General features: G+C 36.1%; 1 protein-coding gene across 1 annotated transcript in view; it reads left to right on the forward strand.

Annotated features, from left to right (window-relative positions):
* LOC116854815 (protocadherin-9-like) overlaps window positions 1-15,366 on the forward strand; it is a 320,676-nt gene extending 305,310 nt beyond the window's left edge. The window contains exon 3 of the mRNA XM_032837002.1: window positions 13,131-15,366. Coding sequence (XP_032692893.1) covers window positions 13,131-13,504 — 374 coding nt within the window. The 3' untranslated portion in view covers window positions 13,505-15,366. The remainder of the gene's footprint in view (window positions 1-13,130) is intronic.
* Window positions 15,367-20,684: the final 5,318 nt, after the last annotated feature.

Below are 20,684 nucleotides of genomic sequence, written 5' to 3' on the forward strand. Positions count from 1 at the left end.
TATTTGATTACAATTTTCTAAATGTAAATTAGTTGTGACATAATGTTTTGTGTACAGTTTTTATGTTAACTCACTGACCTGAGGGCTCAGAACAAACTTCATTTATTCATTTGTTTTGAAACATATCCAGTAATTATCTACAACGTCCCAGTCCCTGGTAACACATGCAGTTATCAAAAAACAAACTACCTAGCTTTGTGGTGCTTACATTCTACTGTGAGAGCTAGATCATTAACAGATAAATATATTGTGGCAGGTAGCAATGAGAGCTATCAAGAAAAAATCAGCTGGGTAAGGAAATAGAGTGACTGGGTAGCGGATATTTTGTTTTTATAAAGTGCTCAGTAAATGCCTTTATGATTGAATTTGAGGAAACCTCTAAATGCAGTGAGTGAGTTTCTTTAAGGCCAATGAAGAGACAGTCCAGACAGAAATAATAGCAAATCTGAGGACCTCATTAATCTTGGTGTATTTGAGGCACAGCAAGAGAGTCAGTGGAGCAGAGTAAGGTGGGGTTGAGGAGAGCAGGTGAGAGATATGAGTTCAGAGAGTTAGACAGAAGCCAGATCATGTGAAACTTTTTGGACCATAGAAAGGAGCATGTCTGTTACTCTGATGTGATGGGAGGCAAAGGAGTGATGCATTCTGCTCTAAATATTATGTTAGGCTGAGTAGCCCCCAAATATTCACATCCTAGTCCCTAGACCATGTGACAATGTTATCTTCCATGGCAAAAGGGACTTTGCAGATGTGATTAAATTTCAGATTTTGAGATGAGAAGATTATCCTGGATTAGCCACCTAGGCATTATGTAATCACAACTGTCTTTATAAGAAGGATTCAGAAGTTTGAGGAAGGCTATGATAAAAGCAGGGGAGATAGACGTGCTTTGTAAATGGAGGAAGTACCTGAAAGTCAAGGAATGTTGGTGGCCACTAGAAGCTAAAAGAAGGAAAGGGAATGGAATCAACCCCCACAGAGTTTCCAGAAGGAAGCAGTGCAATTGACATGCTGACTTTAGTTTCATGAAATTGATTTCAGACTTTTGACCCCCAGAACTGTAAGAGAATAAACTTATGTTGTTTTAAGCCACTAAGTTTGTGATAATTTGTTACAGCAGTAATAGGAAACAAATATAAGTGCGTTAGTTACATACTTGTAATGCCAGTTGAGTCTTGAACAACATGGGTTTGAACTACATGGGTCGGGGGCACCTGGGTGGCTCAGTGGGTTAGGGCCTCTGCCTTCGGCTCAGGTCATGGCCCCAGGGTCCTGGGATGGAGGCCCGCACCGGGCTCTCTGCTTGGCGGGCTCTCTGCCTGCTTCTCTGCCTACTTGTGATCTCTGTCAAATAAATAAATAAAATCTTAAAAAAAAATACATCATTATGAACTGCATGGGTCCACTTAGACATGAATTTTATTTTTTTATGAATACAGTACAGTACTACAAATGTATCTTCTTTATGCTTTTCTTAATAACATTTTCTTTTCTCTAGCTTACTTTATTATAAGAACATAACATATAATACCTACAACATACAAAATGTGTGTTCATCGACTGTTTATGTTATCAGTAAGACTTATGGTCAACAGTAGGCTATTAGTAGTTAAATTTGAGGGGAATCAAAAGTGTGCAGATTTTCAACAGCATGGGGGTCAGTGCTCCTAACCTCCTTGTTGTCCAAGGGTCATCTATATCTTTATTTATCAGTTGATTAAAATGGATAGAGAGATGCCTCTAGTTAGACATTGGAATGTCAGAAGAGTGGAGGAAGACTCAGTCAGTACAGCACGAAACTCTTGATCTTGGGGTTATGATGTCAAGCCCCACATTGGGGCTCCAGCTTTAAAAAAGTGGAAGAGGGGAGTCCTGTTAGGAAGTAACAGTGGCTTGAGCTGGTGGGTTTTCAGGGAAGTAGGCAGACTAAAGAACTTTGGCTGTGTGTCTTGAGTAAATGACAGCTGTTATATTAGTTTTCTGTTGCTGAGTCACAAATTACACAGTTTAGCTGGGTACAGCATTTACAAACATATTCTCTCAGCTCCCATTCATTTATTATCCCAAGAGTCTAAGTAGACGCAACATGCCTAGGGGCTCACAAAGGTGAACTCAGGGTAACAGCTGGACTGAATTATTCTCTGGAAGCTTTAAGGAAGAATCGATTTTTCTAGCTAACTTTGAATATTAGTGGAATCCTGTTCCTTATGGTTGTGGGACTGATGGCTAATGGCTACCCAGTTGGCTGCCCGGTTGGAGTTGTTCTCTGCCACTCGAGGCTGCTCTCAGATCTTTTCTGTGTGTTCTTTTCTATTTTGAAAGCCACCAATGGCACATTGAATTATACTGTGCTTTGAATATGAGCTTCCTTTTGCCTCCTACTAGAGAAAACTCCCTGCTTTTCAAGGGCTCACATAGTGATATTAGGCTTACTGGATAATCTCTCTTGTATTTAACTAAACGTCAACCTCATTTGTTAATAAATGACTTTATTGTGTCTGCAGTGTCCCTTTTGCCATTGTCTTCATCCATTTGGGCTGCTGTACCAGAATCCCATAGTCTGAGTGTCTTAAACAATAAACATTTATTTTTCACAGTTCTGGAGGCTGAGAAGTCCAAGATCAAGATGCAGGCAAAATTTCTGTGTGGTGAGATCCCTCTTCCTGGTTTACAGACAGCCATCTTCTTGCTATATCCTCATTGGACTGAGAAGTGGGGAGGAGGAAGGAAATGGGAGGATGAGGTAGAGGAGAGGGAAAGGGGAACTGCGATTGAGGGAGCTAGCTTTTGTTCTCTTCTTTATCCCATTGTTGAGGTTTTCATGACTCATTTAAATGTCATCTATTCCCAAAGGTCCCACACCCAAATTTCACCACACTGGGTGATAGGGCTTCAGCATATGAATTTGGGGGACAGAAACCTTCAGTCCATAATAGCCATATAATGTAACACAATCACTTGTATGATATCTTATCATATTCATGGTCCAAGGGATAGTTTAGAGAATATTGAAAGGAGAGGCATTTTAGGTTTCTGCCTAACAGGTGCCAAGGCTTATTCCTTTCTTTTTCTTTTTGTCTGAATTGAGCAAGCAGTATGCCTTATATAAGAATGGCAAATGCAGACAGAGTAGCAGGTTTGGAGAAAGGAAAAATAGCAAGAATTATGTTACTTGGAATGGCCAGTTAGAAATTGAAATGATGTCGAGGAGCTGATGATCAGATGTGCTGATGTGGCCCCAGGAGAACAAACTGGGACTGGAAATATAAATATATATAAATATATGACATGTGAGTCCCCACCATCATGTCAGCTCACCTGGAATGAATCGAGATAAGGAGCACTGGGCAGTCCAACAGTTAGAAGTCTGGAAAAGGAAACAGAAACAGTGAGGCTAGTGATGGACTGGAGAAATCAGGAAAAAAGTGACAGCACCAAGGAACTTGTTAAGTTTGAAAATTTGGGGGTTTCACCTCAAACCTACAGAATCAACATTCCTGGATGGGGTCAAGCATATATATGCACTAAAAAGCCCTCCAGCTAACTCTGATACATGCGAAAGTTTGAGAGCTTTAGTTGTTTGGACTACAGGGACAGCACAGAATGGAAGAGGGTAAGTCCTGAATGTCCTCGAACCTCAAAGTCAAGTCCTTGAGAGTGAGTAGCAACGGGGTTTGTGAGATTGTTAGCAGTGAGGGAACTGAGGACCCAGAATGCTTAAAATAAATTGGGACAAGTCTCTATGCCCTCTGAAGACTGTGAGAAAAATCTGTAGCTCAGACTAGGGAGGAAAAAGGCTGCAGTTACAAGCGTCCCAGGTGGATCATCAGAGTCCACTGTGCAAACGAAGGTTAAGCTTCCCAGTTTATGTTTCCCTTCCCCATTCTGCAACATGGGAACCAGTGGAGATTGTGTACAGGCAGATTACTTAACAATATTGTGTACTACTGACCTAGTTTTAGATAAGCAATGGAGAATTTTTTTAAGGGGGCAGAAGATTACATAGCTTGTTTCTTCGTTTTTAATCTGGAGCTCAGCCGAAAATTAATCTGTAAAAACTTACTTTATTTCTTAACACCTTAGATTGGCTCCTTAAAATGTGTTGCACAGCAGATAAGATTTACTACATTTTTTTGAAAAACAATGCGATTTGCAAGTAATGGAGAATAATTCAGCTAAATATGAATGTGTGAATGAGACTTAATGAAAGTTATTAAATATAATCAAAAGAAATGGTAAACTATAAAAGAAAGTAAATGTGATCTGCAATAATGTAAATAAGGTGTTTCACATCATACGATTTGGTCAAAATTTGGTCATTAACTTAAAGAATCTATTCAACTGACTGCAACATCAAAGACTGAGAATGGCTAAGAAAAAATTATCAAAGATAATTTTCTGCAACAGTTAGCTTTCTCAGGTGAGAAAAAGGCAGCGGATATTTATGCCATGCAGAAGAAAGCTAAAGATTTTTAAGGAAGTGCTCTCCATTCTTTGTGAGCTATAACGTTTGTCCAAATAGCAATATCCCCTCCCGCAGAGAATCTGCTGCTTGGGCTGGCCATGTTTTATTGTATTTGGACTGTCTCCGTCTGCAAATGTTGACTTTTCATCTGTGACCAAGGAAAAAAATCGGTATGAGGAATGTGTAAAACATTTAATCCTTGTTTACTTGTTAACCAAAGGTTTTGTCAAATCCTGCTGGTGTGGGTTTTTGCATTTGCTTCTCAAGGTGACTTGTAGGGGCAGTCACAATGTAGGGTTTAAATCTGAGCTATAAGCTAAAAACTCGGCCAAAATCATTAGGTTTTTACTTAGATTTAGAAATCTAAATACTTGTTCTAAATATAGTTTTACATTCAAAACCTAAATGTGACCTAAATAATACAGTAGTCGATAGGAAAAATTGATTTATAATTCCTTTGTTCTGTCTGGGGCTTCTCATTACTAAAACGAATGTAACACTGAAAAGTTTGATTATCTATGGCAAACCCACAATGGAATTTGATAAGGGAATAAGAAAACAGTAGAGGTCATTCATCAAAATCTAGTCTCTTACTCTCAATTTATAGATGAGAAACTGGGAGCTGAAATCTCTTAGGAATCTAAAATTACTTTCACAAAGTCCATATTAATTCATTGTTTTATTGTGTTTCAAATACGTTTCTGTTTGCTCTGGCTATCGATGTTGACCATGTGATCTGAGATTTCTAGACTGGTTCTGATTTTTGATGTTCTATGCAGCAATCTCTTGAAACTAAAACAGGTTTTTTTGTTTTGTTTTGTTTTGTTTTTGTTTGAGATCAAACAAAACCTGTTGAGTGAATGAATGAAAAATATTTTTCCCATAAGTATACTCAAATATGCCAGATCTATTTTTGGATTTAGACCATCAACATAACTGTGCCGTACTACATCATATACCAATCTCAGTTCATGGCCATGGAATTTATTATAGCTTTTGATTATTTTTCTATGCAAGAGCAGAGTAATAGCTGATATTTATTCCCATGTGACATTGATTTAAAAGTTTTGATTCGGCATCGTGTAATATTAGTGATCTGAAGTAGAATGATCTATCAAAAGGGAGTGTGGGCAATGCTCAACAACTTCCTCTGTTTTTCATGCCAACTTCTCATATTTGAAATTAATTTTTCCCATATTTAGATTGGAAGCAAATTAACTGATTTGATTTTTAACAGCAACTGTTCAATAAAGATAGTGATGATGGAATAGTAGATAGGAGGGATACCTAGCAGATGAATTTATGGGACTTTTTTTCAGGGCCCTCTGTATTTACATAAGCATTTAGCTTTGGCTTTCCATTCAAGATGATCCACAACAATGATAGGAAATTGTTCCACTATTATAGCTTGCCTCAAAAAAAAAAAAAAAAAAAAAGAAAAAGGAAAAAAGAAAAAGAATAAAGAAAGAAAGATAAGGGAAAAAAAGGAAAAAAAGTTAAAGAAGAAACAGAAATAAGCTAAAAAGATGGTGAAAATGAGCTAGTAAAAATACTAATATTTTTGGATTGGTTTCTTAGAGATGCTAAAATTAACTTCAAATGTAGTGAGTGAAAATATTTGTTTCTCTGAAATTTTATTATAGGAAAATTGATTTAGGCAAGAAATAAGTATGAAAAGTACGATTTTTCTCAGTATATTAATAACAGCAAGTGTGAAGTAACGTTATAGGATAAAAGCCTACATAAAATGGAAATTTCTTTAAAACAAGTGAAGAAGTTTCATCATTGTGCCTAGAGATCTAGGAAACTGCTTCAGCAAATCCGGAGCTGTGGCTGCATTCTTCACTCCAAGGTGTTTAGGAATGCATGACTCTGCATATTCCATTCCTGCTACTGTAAAACTTGGGAAATCAGCAAAATTAGAACTTAAGAACAAACATTTTGCATAAAAATGGTGATATGTTCTTATCACAAAAATGCCATTATAACATGAGAATCAGGTGCGTTCTGCATGGAAGAGGTATTTTCCTATAATAAAAAATTGAGCAAAATGAAAAATTGAGTGAGAAGGGATGAGTTTGATCCCAAATGATATAAAAATGACTTCTCTCTTTTGCAATTCAACTCTGGCAATCTGTTTAATCTTATTTTACCTAACAGTAAAAATTTGAAAGAAAAAATTCATTCACATAAAAGGCCAAATCTTCATATAGTATGAAACCTAACTGGAAATAGGAAAGATCTCATGATTTTTTTTTTTTTTAATATCAGTTTCAAGCTTTGGAATTAAAAGGTTTTAAAGTCATCAGGTTGAAAAGTATGTGGAGGACAGGCCATAAGGTACTTGTTAATTATAGCAGTGAGTTAATCAATGAAGTAACGGTTCTGCTTCTGGGTATAACAAAATGAGATCAAGACCCATTCAACTATCCTACCATTCAGGGATTGCTGGAGATCCATTAATTTGGATAGTTTCACATTGTAAACTCACTTCTTTAAAAGTCAGAAATTCAAGCAGCTCTCTGACAGGTTGATGCCTAACCACAGAAGTGTTTTGTTGGGTTTTGAGTGAGAAGGTGAGCTGTACAAAGGTGGAGAGGGAAATACACTGACACCTGATATAAATATTAACTGAGACAACTTTCAAGCTTTCAGTTATGTGCTTTTGTATTTGCTTTCAACATTTAAATGCAGAGACAGATGGCTTGTATAGTTTTACCAACCCTTGTGTCTTTATACATTCAGAAACCTGGAATGATAACCAAGCTCATACATTGCAGATTTTGAAAGGGAACAAATAATTTAGGTTTTTAAGAAAAAAATCAATAAAAGCTTCAGTGTTAGAAAAAGCATGATGGTGGATTTTAATTATTTTTGAAGAGAAGGGGAAACCAATTGCATAATGCTGAAATTGTAAAAAGTATTGGTTAGAACCTGGGTTCTAAATAGATACTGTGTGATGTTGTACAAGTAGGACAAGAAAGTAAATAAAAAATTGGAGAAACAGGGAAAATGCGTGTGGATGCACACGTAAAAATCTTCAGACATTTATTAAGAATCCAGCACAGTATCTGATATATGTGGTACATGACAGATATTCAGTTGTAAGGACCTATTTTACTGTCCCTGATCCCCTTCCTCCAGGGGACTTAAAAAACAAGTCTTGGAAACCAGCTCCAGGTGTGGAGGCCAAGAAAAACAAGGCTGTACCCATCTTGAGTCTAGCCCTGACATAAGTACAGCCATCTTGGCAAAGCAAAAGCTGGCACCTTGCACTGTAAGAGTGGGTTAGCATAAGAATGGCCATCCTGAAGGCCGGGAAGCCATTTTACTGAGCGTCCCTAACCAGCCCACAAGGCTTGTGTAAGTTAAGAGAAAGTAGCTAAAACCTAAGAAACAAGTTAATCATATACCACCACGGCGGTTAGGCGATGGAGCCACAGGGACCAAATGTTAAAAAAAAAACGAATAGTTAACTTGCAGAGATCACAATCCTGCAAGTCAGGAATCTCCCTTGGTTTGCAAATGTCCTGGTGATTTACAACAAAAAGGGCTAAGTCTTCAATGGCCCAATTTCCAGAGACAATGGCTCAGTTCCTCAAGGCCTCAGGTCGCCCTCCCCACCATAAAACTGAGAGAGGCTGAGGCAGAAGGAAATGTAAATAAAGTTAAATTTCTTCTAAACCTAAATCTCACTTAACCGCCAGTGTGACCGCCAGGGTGACACCAGGGTGGCAAAAGGTTAAAGTTAAACTGTCAAAGTGGGGCGCAAGATATGTATGTAGCCATGAAGAAGTGCCTTGAAAATGCTATATAAACCCTCGGCTTTGAGTGTTGGGGTCCTTGTTGAAACCCGCTGCGCAGGGCAGATACTTGGACCCCAGCTAGCTGGAAATAAACCTCGCTGTGTGACTTGCATTATCCAGAGTGTTCTCTGTTTAATTGAGGGGTGGTCGACTCCATACCCTAACACAGTAAACACTTTCTGAGGGAGCTTATGAATGGAAAATAACTATAATTAATCATCAATTAAAATAATTACTTATAGTGATAGCATTAAAAATAATCATGGTCAAAGATAAAGAGCAATATTTTAATGTATATACTTTCTGCAATATTATCAAAACTTTCCTGATATTTCAAGTGCCCTGTATTTGATGGAGAATGAATGATTATTTTAAATTATATTTTAGAAAGTGACAGTTTTCCATATCAGTGCTTTAGAATGTTTTTCTCCTTTCAAAAAGTATAAAACAACTCAGTCACTGTTTCTAAAAATAAAAGAAATGAATTGGAAACTCTTCCATGTTCAGCATGCTTCTGATTATAAACTTCTAAAGAGCAGGGGCTGTCAGGACTTTTTAATTTAAAAAGTGGGTTTTGTTTTTTTGTGTTTTTTTTTTTTTTCCTTTTTACCCATTCATGACAACTTGGAAGCATTGTTATTTCCCAAAATAAAACCCATGGTTTTTTGTTGTTTTGGGTTTTTGTTTTTTTTTTTTTTGGTGTTTTTTTTTTTTTAATATCAGGGCAACTGCCGGTGATTATATAAAGGCCCAAATAAAAAAAAAAAAAAAGAAAGAAAACATTTCCCTATTTAATGTCATGTCCCAAAATAAAAACTTAGCAAAGCGTAAAGCAAAGTATATTTTCCCATAGTGCAGCTCAAGCATGTAAGGACACTGGTATAATATACTTAATATAGGTTTTTAATATAGGGTTTTTTTGTTTGTTTATTTGTTTGTTTGTTTGTTTTCTTTAATGCAGTCTTGATTCAGTTCTGAGGCCCTGGCTAGAGATCCCCTTCTTGAATAAACCCAGACCACACACTACTCCCCTTCTAGAGCTCTTACGGTCCTAGATCATTATGCAACCTTCCTAAGTGCCACAGCTCTTAGGTACCAGCATAACTGGGGACAGCCCCTATGCCCTAGATTTTCAGGAATTATTCAACTATTGGTCAATCCATCGAGAGCCCAGGAAACATCCCAGCCTATTTGCCATGCATAAACTGCCCCCTGAAATCCCAGTTTCTTTTTAACCTATTCTTTGTTGCAGTTCTCTGTGTGGCCCCTGCCCAGAGGCATTTTCTCCTTCAGAGCTGTAAGTAACAAAAACTCTGGGCTTTCATCCCAGTGTTGTGTTGTCTTCCACATTGTGGTGGATCTTTAAATCTTATACAGCCGCCGAGTACCTGAAAGACTTACCTAAGAACATACAAAATGTCTGTAAATTTACTTATATATTTTATCAAAGGCTTTCAAATTTATTCATAAACATAAATCATTAAGTACAATTCTCAGAGCGATTAATATTGTTTAATGGAAAGAAACTAATTTTCTTTCAAGTCAAAGATTTTGGATAGTACACATAAATTTTGACTGTGATGTCTTCAATTGTCAATTATCTGTAAGAGGAACTTTCAGAAAAAGGTAGAAATGACATAACAGGGAACAAAGTCCATCTTTCACCTTGTAAAGAGACAAGCCTTCTTAAATCAGCTAACTGGTAATGACACCTATTCATTCCTAAGGACACCTTTTGCTCCCTTCTTTGTTCACTGCTTTTAAAATAATTGTTTCCCAAGATAACCTGAAAACTCTATGAGGACAGGGTTGACATTGATTTTGTTCACTGATGTATTCTTGGTGCCTGTCACAGTGTCAGCATATAGTACATGCTCAGTAAATATTTATGGGATAAATAAATGTTACTAGTTCTGAAAAAATATACTCTTTGTTAAAATATGTCACTCACTGCTGAAGACTAAGGATTCACATATACTCACACACATACACACTTTCTCAATCTCTGGATAATATTCTTAATTTAGTGAGAGAGTAATGAATGTTGGATGAAGCTATTTTAAAAATAATCTTGCATATTCTCCCTTTTTTATGTACTCAATAAAAACCTGATTCTATTCCTATTTCTGAGGTAGCCGATTATTTGTTTTCCTTTGGAGGTATTAACAACAAGAAAAACTTAATGGTTCTAGAAAGGTAAAAATGAAAGGCTGGTGTCTAGTCCTCAAGCTAGATTATACATCAAACTGGTGATTACTTTACCTCCATTGATGTCTTGAAAGGAGTGAATATATTTAACAGAAAAGTTAAATAATTCATTTATTAGCTGTCACAAAGTATTGCTAGGCAAAGAGATGTGTTGTTGAGGAAGCTTTTGGTGTGATGTTTGTTAAATCAGCATCTTCTATTATAATTACTTAAGGTCTGCCTTTAAGCAGAGGATATTTTTAATTATTTCTCAGAACATTTTCAACCCCATAAAATTTTAATTAACAATTAACATTGTTCATAGATCATCACTATTGCTTAGCACTATGAGAAATCAGAAGACTTGAGAAGTCATTTTTTTTTCCATTAATGGATTTTAAATCTAGTTGGGATAAAACAAAAATAAAGTGATCCTCATGAATGTACAGAACCTCCCCCAAAAGATGAAAGTATCATTAAGGCAAGAATTGAGGGAGCTCAGTTAGGACACTTGTCATTCATAAGAGGATATCTGTGAAAATCTTCAAGGTGCATATGAGCTATGAATTGTTGTAGTTATGGAAGTTAGTGGTGGTACTTGGGAAGCAAGCTGACCTTGAAAGAATAAGTAATTAAATAAAAGAAAATGGAAGAGGCAAAAAGCATCTTCTACATTTGTGGTCTCAATGTATGGAACATGGTTTGGTTTAAGCAAAATGTGTTAGCTTTGTGGATATAGAGTCCTTGAGCACACCTCTGTGAACCTAAAAGGAAGAAATTAGTTTGAACTTTTGAAGCGTGGGCAGAATTCAGAGGGCAAAGAAAGGCCCACAGAGAAGTTTAAGTTAAATATACTAGGAAGTTAGTAATCATTGGAGATTGGTGAGAGAAATAGTTTTGAGTAACAAACATGTGTTCAAGCAAAATAAAACTTTTCTCTTTTGAGGGGATGAGAATACAGGTCAAATGAGAAGGAATTTTAAAGTTATTCTAAAGAGAAGATTTTAGATTTTAAAAATGACTAAATTTGAGCTTGCAGGAAACGGTAAATTTCAGCCATGTTGTTTTCACATCTGGTGTCCGTTGCGATGTTGCTCGTGTTTTGGGCTCTCGAGTATTGGCCATCAACTTTTACCTATTTTGGAAGGTATTTTTCCATATGCAAGGAATAACTGGAATATTAGTAAGCCAAACAGATGTTAATATTTAAAAAAAAAAAAAAAAAAGACAACCCACAATTATTGGGCACTTAAGTGCCAGTAGTGCTAATTTGGGTTTTAGCAAAGACACACATTCCAGTTGTTAAGTGTTTTAATCATTGTTGAGACAATCATGCAGATGTTTTCTTCATTTTCTTCTACGTTTTTACTCTGATAACTCTCTAGTCTTGCCTATCCAGGTAACTTCATTCGTAAAATCAATTCCTAATTTCCAGTCTATCACTTATCACTTGACTGTTTAATCAAGGGGAAAAGAACAAAGCAAAACAAATTTTTCCTAAATCATTTTGGCTGTTGTTTTTCAGCAAAAGGTTAATTTCCTTTTTATAGAATCAGAAAAGAGTTTACTTTTGAAATCTGGTTAAAATGTATGTGCTAGACTGCCTGCTAGTAAAAACAAACAAAAAAACCCACAAACTAATAGAAAAATATCTATGATGACTTTTTCCCCTGAATATTGGACTTCATGTGATCCAATTTGCAACTTAGCTAGACTTTCCTTCTAGTGAAATCCGGTTTATTTAATACACTTAAAAATATAGAAAATAGTTTAAGCTTGGAAGGGACCAAATGCTGTCTTTAGATGCAAATGACTTTTTATTTACTTGGATTTCAGAATGTTTGCAGCAGACTAGGTGTTCCTTTAATAACATACACATTAATTAAAATATTCTTTTAATTATTTTTGATTTTTTAAAATGTGCAGTTATTTTCATGTGATTTCATATAAATTAACATGTGTTTATATGGAAAAATGGTATTTTATGTAACCATTTATTTACTTTTATTTTTATACTTATTTATTTTTTAAAAAGATTTTATTTATTTATTTATTTGACAGAGAGAGAGATAGATCACAAGTAGGCAGAGAGGCAGGCGTGGGGGTGCGGGGAGCAGGCTCCCTGCTGAGCAGAGAGGTGGGTGCAGGCCTTGATCCCAGGACCCTGGGATCATGACCTGAGTTGAAGGCAGAGTCTTAACCCACTGAGCCACCCAGGTGCCCTAGAGTACTTACTTTTAATATAATATTTCAAGCAGCACTTTTGCATTTTATTTTTATGGAGTTGTACATTCACACATTTTTCAACATCGTACGTATAGTTTTCCTATTTTTCATGATTTCTCATAAATAAGAGCTTTTTAGTTGAGGATTAGAAGATAAATCAGTAATAATACATACGCCATGGAAAGGGTTGATCTGAAATGATGTATCTGTTTACTCTTGTCTGTTTCTAGCTGTAAGTGAAGGCCTAAGGAAAGAGATGATTCTTATTTTCACAGCAAGGAATTTGATTCCTTCTTGAAAGCATTTGAATTCTTTGAATTGTTTTTAAGTTACGTTTTTCATGAGAAAATGAGATCACTGATGCACTTTTTGTCTAAGGAGACAATTTTACATTAAAATTCTAACCACTTTCTTTTCTTATTCTCTCTGTCTCTTGCCCTCTGTAGATGGGCCTTTGGGTCCCCGAGGATTAGCTGAAGCTACAGAGATGTGCACTCAAGAGTGCTTGGTTTTGGGTCACTCTGATAATTGCTGGATGCCTCCTGGCTTGGGTCCATATCAACACCCTAAATCTCCTCTCTCAACCTTTGCACCCCAGAAAGAATGGGTCAAGAAGGACAAGCTTGTGAATGGGCACACCCTTACCAGATCCTGGAAAGAAGATAGCAACAGGAACCAGTTCAATGACCGTAAGCAGTATGGCTCCAATGAAGGCCATTTCAACAATGGCAGCCACATGACAGACATTCCTCTGGCAAATCTGAAGTCTTATAAGCAAGCGGGAGGTACTATTGAGAGTCCGAAGGAGCACCAACTCTAAAAAAAAAAAAAAAAAAAAGCTATATGGGACCTAATAACTTTAATCTAAATAGACATGCTAATACCCTGTGTGTCAGAGCTTTATGTATTCAATAGATCTCTATAACTATGCCCCTTTATAGCAGGGATATCCATAACTTTGTGTTAGCACCATGGAGGATATGATATTTTACAACATAAAAGAGAAGATAGTTCTACTAGCCATGTGATCTTATTTACTAGAATTGATTAAACTCTCCAGAGATCACTCCATTGTGCAAATATCCTTTTTTTGTTTTTGTTTTTGTTTTTTGTTTTGTTGTTGTTGTTGTTGTTTTTTAATTGAATTTTACTTTTGACCCTGGACTGCTGCTATGAACAATAGAATATGCATTTGGAGAGTAAGAAAGTTCCATGGATTAGAGTGACTGACAAACATATCCAGTTAGAAACTTGTGCTCTTTTTGTCATTGATTTGTGCTGGGACTGCTATACTTGACATTTTACTTCAAGCGAAATTTAAAAAGATAAGCATTAAACCTATCGTGCTGTTAACAACGTTAGTGGATACTTGTAAGTCAATCAGTGTTAAAGTATTTGTAAATAGAAGCAAGTTATTATTAACAACTTTTGTGTACTTACGATGTTCACCTAAAAACTGTTGTAGCATAACTCTGTGTTTTATGGTTGCTTCTTCCTTCTTCTTAATTTGCCTCTTTGTCGTTATTTTTGTTGTTTCTTTTAGTGAGGTGTTTCTGCGTTAGTAGTCTGTCTTGACACACATTGTTCAAAGGATCTCAAATACTTGTGTTTAAAAAAAGGTTCTGGAATCTTGCTTCTTCTGTGACCGCTTATGATGCTAGGCTTCTGTAAAAAATAAAGATAAGACGAAAAGTTTATATAAAAACAGGACTTCTGCAAAAGCTTGGAAATTCAGAACCTATTTTCTTGACATCCTTGTTTTCAAAGTAGGCGAAGCAAAATCACTTAATTAGTAGCATTAAGTGAGAGAGTAATGGGAAAGTGTTAGCCTTCAGAAAGTAATATAATATCCTGTACTTGTCACTCATACAAAATTAATGTATCAAAATTAGCATATATCGAAGAAAAATTACTATTCAAAAATAGTTTCAACTGGGCAAATGTGTGTCTACAACTTTGTTGAAATGGCAGAGTTTGTGTTGATCCTCATATACGATAATGTTGTTGTAACACAAGTGTTAGACCATAGCCACAAAATATTTAATGTGTTGTGCCTTCATGATGTAACAGAACATTCTCCAGGTAGGCTAGTTGGGGGAAATAAAGGGATAAATCTCTAATTATTGCTGTTTAACTGTTTGTTATCATAGTCGGTCAATGCCTGGCAGGTACCAGCATCTTGTCACTTAGGTCAAACCAGCAGAGTGACAACTAATGTTAATAAGATCTCAGTTGCACGTGCAAACAAATCCAAATTCGAACATTCTTAGGAGGTTTTTGTTAAGGCATGACAGATGATTTAAACAAATAAATAGCATGCAACAAAATGTCTTTATTGAAAGAAGTGAAAGTTATCTTAATGCCACGGTTCAACATCAGTTTAAAAGTTAAAAAAATAAATAAATAAAAAATAAAAAAAAAAGGTTTGCTAATCTGATAGTTAATTTGTTCTTACCAAAAATAAAATTACTTTGTAAATAGCAATTCACGTTTTTCCACAGTATAATGGAAAATAATGGGTAGGGGTGCATTGCTTATTGCAGTACATTTTTGTCGGTTTGTGAGGGGTGTTTGATGACTTTGACAGAATAAATATCTAAACAATTATCCTTGTTACTGCTTTGCCAGTTCTACGTTATTTACAACTACTCAGCTCTTGCAATAAATGTTCTGAATTCCTGATCGTAGTGTGTTAATTCTTGGTCAACATCCAAAGCGATGATTTCTACTCTAATTGTCATATAAATATATGTTGATAAAACAGCTCTTAATTAGAAATCAAGGCAGACTCATTAGGGGCTTACTACCTGTGTTCTGAAAATAGGCTTCAAGTTTTAGTTACACTCCCTTAATGGTCCATGCAATCGTTTTCTAGGGCAATTCGTGGAGAAAGTTGGTGCACTTTCTAGTCATGATGCATGCAAGTTTTATCCAAGTGGAGTCCCGTGTCAGGAAGCTGGCAGGGGGCACTAGTTAGTGCAGTTACCTTCTTGACTCTCAGTCTCTTCAGCAAGATTGCATGAAACAAACTCATATATTTTATCGTCGGCTAAGCAGAAGAAGATTATTCTAGGATTAAGGCCTTGAAACAAGGGTGAAAACTTCATCTGTATTTATTTCAGGTTAGGAAAATAGGTAGAGAAGGCTATCGAGGATATAAGACATGCTCACACACATGCCAAGTGCTTCTATTCTCCAGAGGGCAGCTGAGTCCCTTTTCACTCATGTTGGGGTCTGAGGGTAGGTAATCTGGTCTGACTCTTCCTCTAGAGCTTTCTGAAGCCCTAAGAAGTAGGACTCAGGAGTTAGAGACATGGAGATAAAGATACTCTCTTGCCCCGTGACTGGGTTTGAAACCATATTCCATCACCTCTGAGTAAGCCCAACTTACCAGTTACTCAGGCGCACCTACAGGGGTGCAGCCTGCCCCAGGGCACAGAGAGAGAATGAATCCTGAAGACAGCCTACTCTAGAAGAGGTAAAAGAAAATAAAATTCATGCCTGCACACTCTTTCTTTAGGTTTTACCAATCAGATAAGTCATTCCCCTCTGCCTTTTAGAGTGAAGGGTGAGAGAAAGTAAAACAATTTCTCTTATATTTTTCTTTCCCCTAAAGAGTGGAACTATATTTAAATTTAAAAAAATAAATAAAAACGGGAAAAAAGAGAACAAACCACAAGTTTGGGAAAGAAGCTCCCCATCCCTACCATACCATATTTCTTTGAATAAATACAATATAACAATATCTACTCTTTTTTTTTTTTTTACAATATCTTTGCTTTTCAAGGCATTCAGTTATATGCTCTGAAATTTTATTTATTTTTTTGCCCTATGAAATTTTATCGTTGATAATATCACAAACCAAGATGAAGAATGTATCAAGTAAATAAACTAGTATATTCATAATGACTATTCCTTCAGTATTATACACATTGTTTGATTATGTAGACATTGAATATTATGAATCATTATTTACCTGGAAACTAAAGCCATTTACATTTCCTAGAAAAGCACACCTATATGAAAGGTACAAAGATAATAACTTTTAGAGGAACTAGCAGAAGTTATGATGCTATATATTAATGTTTTTAAGGCAGGTATAGAAATAAACTTTATAAAGCTGAATATGACCTATTTGAGTATTTCTACACATACTATAACATAAAATATATTTTTAAATAATGGCCATTCATTAATAGGTCATTTGTGAATAGTCCTTTTGCTGCACTATTTAGCAGATCTCCTTTGGCATAAACTGATGCTCCCTGCCCCCATCATTCCTTAGCTAATGCTAGAAATACAGCTGAGGCCCCAAAGCCCTTCTAGTATTTATTAAACTCTCTTGGCTAGAAGCCAGGAATGGCTAATTATTATTAGTGAGGAGTTTTGGCAGCCAGGGATGAAAGGGATGCCTTGTCGGTTTCAATTCTAATGTGGATGCCAGGGTGTCGCTTTGTAAGAGGGCAAACCAAACTATGAGAAGGAGGAGTGCTGCTGCCAGTTTAAAAATGCTTCATTGTTCTGCTTTGTTTTAAACAGAGCTGATCTTCTCTCCCTCAAGGAAGCTCCTTCATTGGTTCTTTTGGGAGAGATTGCTTTTAGATTCTCCCAGCGTTCTTAAAGGCACAGAGATCACATAATGAGTACTCTATATACTGTTCCTTCCTGTTCACAACTACTGATCTGAATTTTAGTGGATATCAACCAGGCTTTTCACCGTTGAGAAAATGCAAAACTGTCCTTTTAGGATTGGAATATCTTTGTAAGATAAATACCATTAAAACATGACCATCATAATAATTTTGCATTCACATTTAGTTCACTCAAAGTATAAAGTAATGGGTATCCTCAAAATATCAATTTTCTGTTATCTTCATGCTACCATCATCTGTTTTAAAACATTAAATAAGGACTTTATTTTCCACTTCTATAAATGCATCTTATCTTCTTATGTCTTAAAACTTTTAGTGTCCTGCACATGGAAATGAGTTCTGTGCATTTTTATTTTACTAACGTATTACAATTTTCTTGAAGCTTTATAGTAAAAATCTCTTTTGAAATAGTCTTTCATTTTTTATCCTCATATTTTCTCTTCAAAGTCCTATCGTTGGGACACCTGGGTGGCTCAGTCGTTAAGCGTCTGCCTTCGGCTCTGGTCATGATCCCATGGTCCTGGTAAAGAGCCCTGCATTGGGCTCCCTGTTCAGCAGGGAGCCTGCTTCTCCCTCTCCTACTCCCCTGCTTGTGCTAGTGTTTCCTCTCCTCTGTATCTCTCTGTCAATTAAATAAATAAAATCTTTAAAAAAAATAAAAAATAAAGTCCTATTGTTGTAGTCTTATTAGCATATATTCAACACAATTATTATTGGACTTATTCAATGCCAGCTAACCTAGAATTCATATATTTGTAAATATGTTCAACTGCAGTGATTTTTCAAAGAATATCACAGTTCCACTGTGTCTTTTCTAGATTTTTGTTGTTCTTTTTAAAATTTTTTTATTGAGCTATAACTGACATATAATATTACATTAGTTTCAGGTGTACAACATGATTTGCTATTTGTGTATATTGCAAAATGATCACCATAACACATCTGGTTAACATTCATCACCATCCATTATTATAATTTTTTTTCTTGTGACAAGAACTTTTAAGATTTTCTCTCTTAGCAACTTTCAATTATACAGTATACTGTTATTAACTATAGTCACCCTGCTGAACATTATCTTTGTGGTTCTTCTAACAGGAGTTTATTATTTCACTTCCAAATTCGTCATTAGTTATGACATCATTGATATCATCCTGAATAATGATCCTCAATTATAATAAGAAAAATCTTCGCCTTGGAACTCTAACACAATTAAGATGTATTGTGATACAGCATTAGGTAATTCTACATGAAATTACACTGTTTTTATATTTCATGACATCACATCTATTTTCTTGTAATGAACTGTTCACATAAGCAGTTGTGAACTGCTTATGTGAATATGAACTGCTTATGTGAATAATATGTGGTCCATATTATTTTGTAGATAAAGTTTTTTCACTTTGTCGAAGACAAAAATCATGAAAAGATTTAAGGTAACATATATGCATTCACCATTAAATCCATACATCGTAAACGTACTTCAATGTCAATATAACAACTTGGCCTCAGTGTCAGGTCCTCAAACCTCTTACTGATAGACACATGATGGGACATTCCTCCTCCAGGAGACATTTCCTTGTCCTAGTTTCTTGGATACTACAACCTCTTCACTTCCTCTTACATCAAAAGCCCTGTCCTCTTAGATCTCCTTTTTTTTTTTTCCCCCCAACATATTTGTTTACATCTATAAGTTTCCCACTGCCTTCGGTTCACCCCATCAGTTTGGTATGTTGTATTTAAATTTTTTTTTTAAGATTTTATTTATTAGAGAGAGAGCACAAGTAGGGGGAGCAGCAGGCAGAGGAAGAAGCAGGCTCCCAGCTGAGCAAGGAGCCTGATGCAGACTCAATCCCAGGACCCTGAGATCATGACATAAGCTGAAGGCAGCCACTTAACCAAAGGTGCCCCTGTATTTTCATTTTTATTCAACCATAAATAAGTATTTTCTCGTTTCCCTGGTAGTTTCTCCTTTGACATATTGGTTGTTTAAGAGTGTATTGTTTGATGTCCATATATTCGTGAGTTTCCCAGTTGTCCTTCTATTATTGATTTCCAGCTTCATCCTAGTGTAGTCAGAACAGATCATTTTATAATTTCAAACTTCTAATATTTATTGAGACTTGTTTTGTGGATTAACATATCTGCCAATCCCCTTTTAAAATTGAAATGCCTCCCTGGGCGTTCGCAATCCTATTTTCAACCTGCGCTACGTCCCCACACCCATGGCACTGAGCCCTTTCTAACTATAAGCTATAATTTACTTCTTTCCAGAGCTTATTGATCATTGTCTGTCTCCCCTCACTAGAAGATAAACTCCACAAATATTTTGGGCAAATATTTTGAATTCTTGTTCACTGATGTATCCATTACTCTTGGATTGGTGCCTGGGACCAAGTAGATGCTCAACATATATTTGATGAGTGAATGAGTGAATGAACTATCACCCATCTCTCCGCCTTTACATTTCTATAGGTTTTATACATGAGATAGGGAGAAATTGATCTTACTTGATCAACATCTCAGTTTTCACGTGGATAACAAGGTCCTTAAATTTAAACTAGGGGTGCCTGGGTGGCTCAGTGGATTAAGGCCTCTGCCTTCAGCTCAGGCCATGATCCCAGGGTCCTGGGATCGAGCCCCACATTTTGCTCTCTGCTCAGCGGCAAGCCTGCTTCCCCCTTCTCACTCTGCCTGCCTCTCTGCCTACTTGTGATCTCTCTCTGTCAAATAAATAAATAAAATCTTTAAAAAATAAAAACAAAAATAAAAAAAATAAATTTTAACTAGGAGACTTTGGGGTTATGTAATTAGGAAATTACAACAAAGTGCATTATTTGCAAAAGACTGGAGCACTCCATTTTCCACAATTTTCCTTTTCTATTCCTTTCAGTCTACTCATTGAATTTGTCTATTTTTCCTTAAGGAAATGCTATGCTTTGTTTCAGTAAGTTTCAAGTAAAAAATTATATTTCTAAGAATTTGCTGGTTTGGAAGAAACTACTTGTAAAGCAAATAATTTCCATTCTACCCAGCAATTTTTCTTCATGGAATCTATTTTCCCTTCTACACTTCTTGAAGTCTGCACACTCCAATGCCTGGTGAACGTGATCACTATTTTTATAGGTTTTTGTTTCTTCCCTGATGCTTTATGACTCAAGGTTCTAATATAAGCCTCCCTCACTCTCTGGGGCATTCACTGTACATACTCCCCCAGTGCTTTCCACCCCCACCAAGGAGATGCTATCTGTGGCCATCAGCCTTATGGAAAAGGCTAAGATGGTAGCAGCTCTCATTTTTAAACCATATATTATTTCTACCAGAAACAGGTTTTGGATTGTTTTTCTCCCC

Source organism: Lontra canadensis, unplaced genomic scaffold (genome assembly GCF_010015895.1).
Source record: "Lontra canadensis isolate GAN:19392208 unplaced genomic scaffold, GSC_riverotter_1.0 scaffold95, whole genome shotgun sequence".
Lineage (NCBI taxonomy): Eukaryota > Metazoa > Chordata > Mammalia > Carnivora > Mustelidae > Lontra > Lontra canadensis.